Genomic DNA, 12,731 nt, shown 5'->3' on the forward strand with positions numbered 1-12,731 from the left:
TCAGTGTCTGCACTTTACATATTTTGGGCTAGATAATTCTTTGCTAGTTGTGGGCTAGATAGTTCTCAGCTACACTTCCTGTGAATTGTACAATGTTTATTAGATCCTTCACCTCTATTCACTAAGATGCCAACAGTACTCCAAGTCATAACAACCAAAAATGTCTCAATTTATTCCCAAATGTTTCTTGGGAGGCAAAATCACCACCATCTCCACGGATTGAGAACCACTGTCCTAGATGGTTTTTTAAAATATTGTAAATATAGAATCATTGTAAAAATAGAAACTTCCCTGATATGTTTTTTTTTCTTTCAAAGCATGTAACAAGTGACATTAACAGAGAATAAATTAAGATACCAGATAGACATGTCATCTCTTTAGAACGACTGAAAGTTAGTTGGTATTTTAAGACACATTTCCCCTATAAATGTAACATTATATTGCATATATATTTTCATCCTTTTACACCAAAAGCTGCATACAGATAGAAATGTTTTTTGTGGTTTTTAAAAACTCTGTCTGTAGAGATACCTGTAAAAGATCAGATAAAATTTTTAGACATGTTATATTCTACTTTATACAGTACAGTATAAAATTAATTCATGAAGTATGACATAATTTGATGAACGTTGCTCCCTCATAAATAATACTGTTAGAATCTGGTGAAAGTAAAGCATGCTTTACTTGCACATATTTTATATGTATATATTTTAAATAAGGAATTCACTCAAGTTCTTCAAGGTGAAATGTTAAACTTATCACTTGAAGATGTCTGTCATAGGGAAAATAGGATTTCAGATTAGTGTTTAATTGCAAAGTACTTCTGAAAATTCCTTTCTTTAAAACTATTAAGTCCTTTCCTAAAGGAAAATTACTAATAAACATTATTTTATTACAAGAGTAATTGTTCTCATACAAATAAGGTTCATTAACAGGATGAATATTAGTTACTATCAAAAATGACTACATGGGAGGGAGAAAAATCTTTCTCTACCTAACAAATTGGATCCTGGCATTCTGCTTTGAGCATGGTTTTATTAGGTAAACAAATATACATATTTTATATTGCATGAACATTTATGTGTATTTTATTTGAATTTATTGGAAAAACTGGTTGTTTGGATTTAAAGTGTTTTTTCTTTTCCCTGGTGAGAAATGGACTATAATTAAATACAGTTTGAATCAAATGTGAAATTATATTTAATGATATTATTTTTCTTCCCAGAGCACACATCAGTCTTTTGTGATTGCACAATTAACACGTTTCTCCTATGAAGTATTGTAGTTATGCATTATTTAATCTTTTCACCTGAAACTATGATGTGCTTTAGAAAATTAACTTTCTAGATTTTTAGATTGCTGCAATTTTAGAATATATACCCACATACATTTACGTACATGCATATGAATCCAAATGTCCCTACCTCTAACACAATAATAGATACCATAGAAATTTTAGGAAAAAACAATGTGTATGTGTGTGTGTGTGTGTGTGTGTGTGTGTGTGTGTGTGTATATATATATGTATATATATGTATATATATGTATATATATATATATGTATATATATATGTATATATATATATGTATATATATATGTATACATATATATATATATGTATACATATATATATATATATATATATATATCTTAGTTCCCGCCAGCGTATCACCTGTCTAGCTCAGAGAGTGACAAAGTACAACCCTCAGGCTAAATTCAGCCCTCTGTCCTGTAAATAAAGTTTTATTTTCACACAGTCACACCTCTTCATTCACCTATTGTTTTATGGCTGCTTTTGTGTTATAGTAGCAGAGTTGAATAATTACTATGGAGAACATAAAGCCTGCAAAAGTCCAAATATCTACCATCTGGCCTTTAATAGAAAAAGCTTGCCAACCACTGGTTTGGCTAGAAAGACCAACACATACTAATACAAAATATATGAACAAATGTCACTAATTAGAAAATAGGACAGCAAGCAATAAATTGTCTAATTGCTGTGTAAAAGCAATAATTATAACCAATATTTCGTGATGAAAGAAATCAGCATTAGCTGGCTTCATTAGAAAATGTTTTATGGCGGAAAGATGAATTGAGCTGAGACATGAAGGAAGGTTAATGTAAAGATACTGATGATGAAATTCTAGGGGAAGAAAAGTACATCATGTGGAGGTGGAAAAGAATATAGATATTTAGGGAATAGTGACGAATACATTTTAGTGTGTACACAATGTGTATGTAGAAGGAAAGTGGTAGATGAGGCTTGGAAGATAGATTTGTGTTTTTGAAAGAGAGGTGGGTATATTTGGGACAGTATCACAATGTACCAGATACATAGCCATAGCAATCATTCAAAGGTGAGGAAATGAATTTGGAAACATGTTGGAAGAGTAGAGGTAAAAAGAAAGGAAACACATATTAGAGAAAATCTGTACAATACTTGAGAAATGATTAAATATGGCAGTGAAAATGAAATAAAAAATGTTTTGGAGTAAAAATTTTGTGTGGTTGGAAGGTTTATGATTTCTGTTTTGTTTTTTATTTACCTGCTTTTAGAGACAGTCTCGCTCTGTGGGCCAGACTGGAGTGCAGTGGTATGATCATAGCTCACTGCAACTTCAAAATCCTGGGCTCAAGGGATCCTCTTATCTTGGCCTCCCAAAGCCCTGGGATTACAATGTGAGCCACCATACCTGGCCTTGATAACTTCTTTAACAAAAATAAACAAGAGAGTGGATCAGAATAAAGAGCTGGAGGGTAAATGGTAGTAGCAGGGAAACCAGTCTGACTAGTGCTGAGGATTCTTGGGGGAAACATTAATAGTAGGAGATAAAGCCGACACTTTGTGAGGTAGACTGTGGGAAGCCATTCAATTTTTTTTTTTTTTTTTTTTTTTTTCCCAGTAGAGATGGGACCTACCTGTCTTGCCTAGGCTGGTCTCTAACTACTGGGCTTAAGCAATCCTCCCACTTCAGCCTCCCAAAGTGCTGGGATTATTGGCATGCCTAGCCCCAAATTTTTAAACAAACCAGATATAATCAAGTATGTGTTCTACAAAGACAACTGTATGTAATGCAGGGATACTAGATATCAAAGATTAGTTAGGAGTTTAGCGCAATAATCCACGCAGGAAATGGAGAAAACCTAAATTGAGCCAGTGACCATAGAATTGAAGAGAGTTGAGTACCAGGTTAGTGTATAGAACCTTAAGCACCTTGGGGTAAGAACTCGTCCACTATTGTATCTCAGCTTTTTTTCACAGTGTTTTAAACAACTAGATACTTCATAATGTTTTATTTAATGCATAAATAAAAGGTGGGGGTTATTACAGGTATATCTCTAAGGTTCTATATTTCATCAGTTTGAGTTTAGACAATATGAGCTATCGGTGAACCCAGTCTGCCCAGCTGTATTTATATTTCATCTGTTAAGATTTATTATAGCACTCCATTGATCAATGGCTTTCCCATCTTTTGAATACAAATACATGGAATAGGCTTGGCTTTGGTAGAAGTTTATAGCCTCTGTAATCATACTGGATTTTGCAGTAGTGTCTCTTATAAAATAGCTACTTACTATCTAATTATAATAGGTACATATTATAAGGCTTTGTGGGCCATGTGGTTTTTATTGAAGCTGTTCAATTCTACTATTGCAGTATGATAACAGCCATGGCTAATATGTAAACCAATGCACGTGGTTATGTTTCAATAAAACTTTATTTACAAAAACAGTCAGTGGACCAGATTTGTCTCATGGGTTCGTGTCTGCTAATCCCTGCTTTCTATAAAAATGTGAGTATTATGAACAGTATTTTTAAATTTGGTAATTGGAATAGAATAAGTAGCTGTGTTCAAGCACTTGTTTGGAAAGACACTTTGAAATAATATTGTTAAATCCTTGAAAGTGAGAAGAGATGAAAATGAAAAGTAAGAATTCTTTGTGGATTTTTCAATCTATGAAGCACAAAATATTGTGAATTATACATTACAGTGTTATCATTGATAAGATATTGGGCTACAAAGTCAATGCAATTTTTAATTTTAGTATGTACATAGAAACTTAATATCTCTGCCTTCAAAAATATATATTTTTTCATAATTGTAGGGTGTTAAGGGTTGGTATGATTCTGGCCTAAAAATAATGATGTTCAAAGTGAAATTCAAGTACCTACCATTAGACTGTTATGGATTATGCTTTTAATTTTCCTGAGAAATAGCATTTCCTATGCTAGTGTTTTTGAACAAACTTTTTTTTCCTTCTTGTCTTCCCTTTTACTCCTCTCTTTTTTCTTTTCTCCTTCATTTTCTTCTTTTTTTTTTTTTAATTCAGATATGGGGGAATTTGAGTTTTCTCTTTCTATCTACCTGACTAGGTAAACTTGACTTGATATATGACACTTAACACCGCCTCTTACTCACTCCTCCTCCTGTCCTGCAACACCTTTCTGCCTTCCCTTCCCACCTACTTTCTTGCTTCTCTAACTTGCGATTCCTTAGGGACTTCAATTATTATAACAGACAAAATCAAAAGATAACAAAGAACAAAATAGGAACTACTTACTCTGTGTGACAAAAGAAGTGCCCTGGAAAGAAATCTCTGGAACAAAAGCTTCTACTCTTTTCTATTATCTTTTGTTCTTAATTTTCTTAGGAGAGTGAGTTTTTTGTGAGTCTCTTATTCTCCTTTATTTATTTATTTATTGTTTTTAACAAATACAAAGACACTATTACTTTTATCATCTTGATGTAAGGAATGTTAACAATTGCCAAAAGCTGCATTGAATATTTATCAAATTCAGTTCATTTCTCATATCCTCTACCCTTTTATTATCTCTTTGATTTTTATTCTTTGTGTTTTAAAACACCACAGGACTGCTGTTTACTTCTGTAAGAGGGAGGAAATACCTTTTCTCTACCCATCTCAGGTTTATGGCTGAGGTCTGTAACGAAAGACAGATTAACCAAAAAAGTACACAAACAAGTATTATATGACATAGGAGCCTTCTGAGGAAATAAAGACCTGAAGAAATGGTTAAAATCTCGGTAGTTTTATGCTAGGAGATATGATCTAATGGTAAGAAACTGGGGAAACTTAGCAAGGCCTGTTGTTCAGATTCCTTTCTGTGTCCCTGTGTCTTCAGAGACAAGGATATTCCTTTCCTCAGGGCTTAGGAAGGGCACCTCTACATGAGAGTTTGTGACCTGCTTCAGGGGAGGTCAGAAAATCCTTTCTAGCTTTCATGACCTGTTTCAGGAAAGAGGGGTGGAGGGAAGGTCACAGAGACCTTCCTGCTTCTGTCATTTTCTAATGGGCAAAGGTGGCATATTGGGCATGTCTCAACCCTATCACTACTTCGAGCAAGGGGACATGGTTGGAAGATACCACTCATGAGTTGAAAGCTAACATTTTCTTGATGGGGCTACAAGAATAACGCTTTTTTGCCTTCAATTTAGTAGCCTAGTTCTAATGACTTTTTTCTACTAGGTAGGCTCTATAAAAATAAGATTAAAGATACTAGATAAATTAAAATCTTATCCAAAAGACATGATGACAGAACAAGGAACATAAAATTCAAAATGTCTCAAGACATTCAATGCTGTCACAGAATGACATTGAGCTGCAAAATTTAATATTCTGTTCTCAATTTGAAAAATCGTAAGTCATTTATACAAGGGAATTGAGTAAGTATGTACATGTGGAGCAATCCTTAGCCATGGAATTAGTTAATACAGAAAAAGTAACAAAGAAGTAGATGACTTAATCATGAAGGCAGACAGACATTTCTTCACATAGGCCTCATTTGAAGAAGAGTACGTGTTTGAAGGAAAGGTATATAGGTAACAGTAGTTTCCTAGGGAAGCCTCTAAAAGTGGTGTGCCAAGGCAAGAAGGGAAACTTCATGGTTGGTTAAGAAAATAACAACATCTGTTGCAACTTCCAATGTCTGGGTTATAGTCTATCTTAGTTTATTTTATATTAAATTCACTAATTATTCCTGGTTGCTCCTCAAACTAACTCCTTAAAAAGTCTCGACTTCTCTTTTGTTTGTTTCTTTTTGAGATGGAGTCTCACTCTGTCACTCAGGTTGGAGTGCGGTGGTGCAGTCTTGGCTAACTGCAACCTCCGCCTCCCGGGTTCAAGTGATTCTACTGCCTCAGCCTCCTGACTAGCTGGGACTAGAGGTGTGTGTCACCATGCCCGGCAAATTTTTTGTGTTTTTAGTAGAGATGGGGTTTCATGGTGTTAGCCAGGACGGTCCCATCTCCTGACCTCGTGATCTGCCTGCCTTGGCCTCCCAAAGTGCTGGGATGACAGGCGTGAGCAACCACATCTGGCCACTACCTCTAAGCAATAGGATGCATGCCATTTGTCTAAGAGAGAATTGATGGAGTTTTCTTAGTTATCTTTGAAATAATGTTTTTTTATTAGTGTAATTGCTGTGTATGATTGTCTATTATTGTCATATTAATCACCCTACTAATGGGTTCTATGTAGGAAACTTTACTTTGAATCATTAGGTGAATAACCCCTGTCAACCTCAGAGGTTCCCTAATACATTCTTCCTTCTTCACTGTTCATATTTCACTGTGTAATTACAGCTCCCAATCCTTGTGCAGCTAATGATGGCAAAGGCCCCTGCTCTCACATGTGTCTAATCAATCACAATAGGAGTGCTGCCTGTGCGTGCCCCCACTTGATGAAGCTTTCTTCAGACAAGAAGACCTGCTATGGTAAATTTCTTACAGTTCTAATCAAAAATAAAAACAAAATTGAATTCTCTCAAATTATATTAGCATTCAGATTTTACTCATATTAAAGCAAAGGAAGTTTTTTTTTCTGTTTTCAAAAATATTTTAGGTGGTGGTGCTATATCCATCCACTATTGATGATTCATGTGCTCTGGGGAAGACTGACAAATTCTTTAAATATGTGATATGTTGTACTTTGTTATTTGTTACCTTATTCATTTTTTTTTCCTGCTACTTTCTTATTTGGTACGTTAGCAGAGTTTATCTCTACAAAACAGGAAGATTTTTAAGTGAAAGTGCCTTATCAGAAAATGATGATGTAGGTAACCTGCATAACAAAGACACGCTTAACAGCTTTAATCTGCTCTTCTAAAGTCACTCTAGCATCATTTGGTACAGGATTATCAACTTGAAAGGGGAAAAAGTGAAGTAAAATATATAACTTGGAAAGATTTGTAAAAAAAAAACTCCACACATTTAAACAATGCATTTGAACTAAAAAAGATAAATTTTGTGAATACAATTTTTTGCTTTCTATTAATAATTTTATTTATTTGCAAAATATTACTTAATTTTAAGGGCAGAAAAAAAGTACTCACCAAAATTTAAAAGTCAGGAGTTTAGGTACATGTAGCTTTAACTTATACCATAATATAACATATCTCAACACCAATAACCTGAAAGACAACAACAACAAAATAGAATATCTGTAACTACTATTTCTATTGGCTCTGATGTTTTACAAATGTAGTGCAAGGAAGTAAAAGTGATATAACGCCTCACAATGTTAGTTACTACAAATTTACAAAAAATTACACTAAAAGCACGCTTTAAATTATTTGAACCCTAATTTTTATAGGAAAAATATATACAAGATTTCTAATAGCATGTTTAATTTTATCTTATTCAAAGACAGTATAGAAAAAAGTTCTTAGATTCCCTCAAAATCTTGTAATGCAATACAATATTGTAGTAATTACGTAAAAAGTACAAATATGGTATCTGACACTCGTAGTTTATGTAGTTTAGCAACTTCGAAATTCTAAGGTCACTGAGAATTGATTACTGAGAATGTTTGGGTGTTTCTAGCTAAAGAAAAATGATGATGTAAGGCTTCTAACTCATTTCATATTTGTTTCTATTAAATACCTTAATTTAAAATAGATAAATTGTTACTGCATTGTTTCCATCAAATATTGATTGTGATTTTTGGGAGTTAACATGTATTAAATCAAGTAATATTTTAGAATTTCTACACTTTCAAGCTTGCCAACTTCATAAGAGAAAAAAATTTCTATTTCTTTTTTAGAAATGAAAAAATTTCTTCTTTATGCAAGACGTTCTGAAATCAGAGGAGTGGATATTGACAATCCATATTTTAACTTCATCACGGCATTTACAGTCCCTGATATTGATGACGTTACTGTGATAGACTTCGATGCATCTGAGGAACGTTTATATTGGACAGATATTAAAACACAAACCATTAAACGAGCTTTTATTAACGGAACTGGGTTAGAAACTGTTATTTCAAGAGGTAAAAGATTCATACATGTTACAACTTTAAAAGTGTTTGTTATTCAATTTGTAATAATCACAAATCTTTTATATTCTTTCTCTTTTATTCAACTTTATGCTGTTAATTGAAAGTTAGAATTGATTAGAGATTTAATAATATGCTACATCCTTACTATTGTAGAATGGTATAATTAAATTGCACAGAGCAGACTGATAATTAGAAATTTACATTCATGTGAAGAAAAACTTCAGGACAGATCACCTTAAAATTTAGATTTCTCGGCTGGGCACGGTGGCTCACAGCGGTAATCCCGGCACTTTGGGAGGCCGAGGCGGGTGGATCACTTGAGGTCAGGAGTTCGAGACCAGCCTGAACCAACATGGTGAAACCCTGTCTCTACTAAAAATACAAAATTAGCCAAACGTGGTGGTGCACACATGTAATCCCAGCTACTTGGGAGACTGAGGCAGGAAAATCACTTGAACCCGGCAGGCGGAGGTTGCAGTGAACCAAGATCATGTCATTGCACTCCAGCATGGGCAAGAAGAGCAAAACTCCATCTCTCCAAAAAAATAAAAATTAAAAAAAAATTACATGTCTAAATAAATAGACTTAAAGTGTCTTTTTTTCTGATGGAGGAATAGTTACATTTGCATAGAGAAAATATAGGATATTAGGAAGGACTGGCTTCCCTGTTTTTTTTTTTGTTTTTCGTTTTTTGTTTTTTTTTTTGAGACAGAGTCTCATTCTGTCACCCAGGCTGCAGTGCAGTGGCACGATCTTGGCTCACTGCAACCTCCATCTACCAGGTTCAAGCAATTCTCTGCCTCAGCCTCTCGAGTAGCTGGGATTACAGGCACCCACCACCACACCTGGCTATTTTTTTTTTCTTTGTATTTTTAGTAGATACAGGGTTTCAGCATCTTGGCCAGGCTAGTCTTGAACTCCTGACCTCGCAATCCACCCGCCTTGGCCTCCCAAAGTGCTGGGATTACAGCTGTGAGCCACCATGCCCGGCCTCCCTCCCCTACTTAAGCTTATAAGCAACTTCCCTTTGCACATATTTTTACAGACCTAGACTAACATATAAAACAGGAAAACTGTTCCTATTTCCTGATCCAGCAGGTTGAATTATAGGTTCTAAGAGAATGCTGTACAACTAACCATTACAAAAATAGGAGTAACTTGTCCCAACACAGAGAACATATATGAAGTGAGACATACATGTACATGTCATGGTGGAGTTCTAAATTTTTAGCATTGAATTATCCTAATATTTGCTTAAAGTTTGGCATATTGTGATTTCAGGGTCAGTTATTATTTTATTGAATGTGTCTTTATTGAGCACTTACTATTTGCCATGACTGAATATCCAAAGACGCAATTTCTCTTCAACCTAAATTTGGTAGAAGGATTTGGAGGGGAATGGAGAAAAGAGTAATCAGTAATCCATATAAATGCATCAAACACCTATGCTTTCAAGTCTATTGAAAATTTAAAGTCAGACATATTTGAGCAATGGTAAATGTCATAATGAAGGCAATAGGAAGTGCAGATTTTATTCACTATCCTTTTCAATACTAGAAGGCTAGCTTGAGTACCATTAATAGATCTGAGAGTATTTGACCACTGAAATACAGTTGTATTTAAGCTAGCTCTTTTCTGATCTCAGGTTAGCACTGTTTAAAAAAATTTATTGAATGGTTTGGCTATAAGCTTGTTCAAATATTTATTTCGAACTTGCTGAAAAACAAGAATTTTTATAAAAAAGCAAATGCAAAGATTTCCTCTTTGTTCAGAATTTTTTACAAGGGCAGGGGCAAATGTGGTTGGATAAGCATTGTTAGACTGGATTAAAAAGAACAACAATGACTGATGAAATGTCATTAAATTCCTTGAAAGACCAAGTAAAGGACATTAGGTGTCTCTGAAGATTGACAATCAGTTAGGTGGTCTTCCCTCAAGAAATTCACCAAAGTCTGACAGAAAAATGTTCAAGTACTTTATTATAAGTATTTAATATTATCCAAAAGGCTCTGTGAATTATAAAGAGCAAAAGATGTTATATCTTAAAAAAAATAGGAGACAATTTTCTGTCTTTAATTATGAACTGGTATCTAGTAGTAATTTGGTGAGTTTATCTTTGAGAAAATCATCAAGACTTACTTCTATTTAGCAGACTCTATTCACAATTATCAACCAAAATTTGAGCAAAAATGTTTTCTCACTAATAATTAATACATATACTCATTAGGAGCAATAATTACAGATTCAGTCATTTTGAAAAATATTGGAACATTTTCTTTTCTTTTTTTTTTTTTTTTTTAGATGATGGAGTCTCACTCTGTCCCAGGCTGGAGTGCAGTGGTGCTATCTTGGCTCACTGCAAACTCTGCCTCCGGGGTTCAAGCTATTCTCCTACCTCAGCCTCCCGAGTAGCTGGGATTATAGGTGCATACCACCATGCCTGGCTAATTTTTGTGTTTTTAGTAGAGATGGGGTTTCACCACATTGGCCAGGCTGGTCTCAAACTCCTGACCACATGATCCACCCACCTCTGTCTCCCAAAGTGCTGGGATTACAGGCGTGAACCACCGCGCCCGGTCTGAACATTTTCTATATAGTAAGAAACTTAAGGAGAGCCAAGACAGACTGAATGGTATGGAGCACAGAATGAGAGGGATGTATCTGTACAAGCTGAAAGATCTAACAAAATAGACGCCAAATTATGTCAACCTTTATAAGACAAGTTTTTAATATTTATGTTAATTCTGAAAATAATGGGAATTAAGGAAGTGCTTCAGGGAGGGTATGACAACATGAAGAGCTTTGCCTTTGGAAGAGGCCACTTTAGCTACTGTGTTTAGTAGAGGGTTCTATGGGTTGGGAGTAGATGAGCAGTGAACTCTGAGAGACAGATTAGTTGGCTGTTACAGTGGCTCTAGTAAGAGATATCAGAAGCCTGGACTAGGCTGGGGAAAACTCAGATGGAGGAACATGCACAAATTATAGAGATATCAAAGAGTAAGAACATAAAGGAACTTAACAATCAATTGGACATAAAGTTTGAGGAATAGGCATTGTCAAGGATGATTCCATTTCTGACTTACTCAACAGGCTGAATAATGTTGCCTTTCAATTTTTTCCAGAATGAAACTTTGTTAAAGATGGATATATCTTTCCATTAGCAGAAAAACTTGAGATAAACTTTTGACAGTTTAGCATCTGAACTCATCAAAGGATCTCAAATTCCACCAGTAATTGTACTTTGTTTTATCCTTTCATCTTTTAGAAATTCCATGAATGACTCTGTGGAAACCTTTCTCTTACTTCTTGCACTGTGGGTCTCTGTATTTTCTCACTTAGCTCTCTTCTCTCTATTGGGCTTTTTCTTGAGAGACTTTATTTTCTTACCTTCCTTAGTCTAAATATAATGTGGGGTCAGCTTCAAAAATTGGGCCCCAAATAAATTCACTGTGCCTATCATCTCCCATTATTTTCTTCTCAAGTGGGCCATTTTCTTTCTTTCTTTCTTTCTTTTTTTTTTAGAGGTAGTTTTGCTCTTATTTCCCAGGCTGGAGTGTAGTGGCACGATCTGGGCTCACTGAAAACTCCTCCTCCTGGGTTCAAATGATTTCCTTCCTCAGCCTCCCGAGTAGCTGGGATTACAGGCACCCGCCACCATGCCCAGCTAATTTTCTGAGACAAACACTAGCTCCTTGGTTCAGGCTTTCATGAAGGGAGGTAGAAATAGTTTGCCAGCCTTTTCATTCTACATGTCCTGAAACACCAAGCTGTTCTTAATGTATATATTGCCAACATGAGCTATTTGCTGTAAGTAGCTTGGAGCAAATAGTTTCAAAATAATTTTCTTCAGTACAAAACTCCAAGTTGAGAGCTATTTTCTATCATTCCTTTGTAGATAGTATCCCACTATCTTTTGACTTCCCCTATTGCTATTGAGAATCTACTTGTTTTTCTAATTGTCATTCTTCTTTTGGTGATGTCTCTTTGCTCTCTAGCTACTTGTAACATCTTTGCTTTTTCCTCATTATAATATCTATATTTTGCTACCTAGAGTTGTATCTTCCATGGGGCCCTGTCTTTCATCAATCCAGGGGAAAGAAATCCTCAAAATCCTCTGTTTTCTCTAACTCAGTCTTTGTACTCTATAATTTGTAAACTCTAATTTATGTGTTGGACTTTAATAAATTTGTTGGACTATTCATTCTGCCTTCCAACTCGCTTAATTTCTTTGTTTCTCTGTGCTAACTCTGTTAACTTCTTTCAATTTGTTTTGTAGTTCACTAGTTGAACTGTGCCTAAACTGCTATTTTACACATTCAAAAATTAGTTTTTTATATTATATTTTTTAATATCACAAGATATTTTTGGTTCTCATGCTTCCAAAAGAATCTTTTAAAAGGAATCATTGTGCTTATTATTATTCAAAGCATCA

General features: G+C 34.7%; 1 protein-coding gene across 3 annotated transcripts in view; it reads left to right on the forward strand.

Moving 5' to 3' along the window:
* LRP1B (LDL receptor related protein 1B) overlaps positions 1 to 12,731 on the forward strand; it is a 1,910,203-nt gene that overhangs the window by 1,282,721 nt on the left and 614,751 nt on the right. For all 3 annotated transcript variants that reach the window (XM_034954060.3, XM_034954061.3, XM_003822825.6), the window contains exons 28-29: positions 6,604 to 6,735; positions 8,063 to 8,290. In XM_034954060.3, coding sequence (XP_034809951.2) covers positions 6,604 to 6,735; positions 8,063 to 8,290 — 360 coding nt within the window. The remainder of the gene's footprint in view (positions 1 to 6,603; positions 6,736 to 8,062; positions 8,291 to 12,731) is intronic.

This window comes from Pan paniscus, chromosome 13 (assembly GCF_029289425.2).
Source record: "Pan paniscus chromosome 13, NHGRI_mPanPan1-v2.0_pri, whole genome shotgun sequence".
In the NCBI taxonomy this organism is placed as follows: Eukaryota; Metazoa; Chordata; class Mammalia; order Primates; family Hominidae; genus Pan; species Pan paniscus.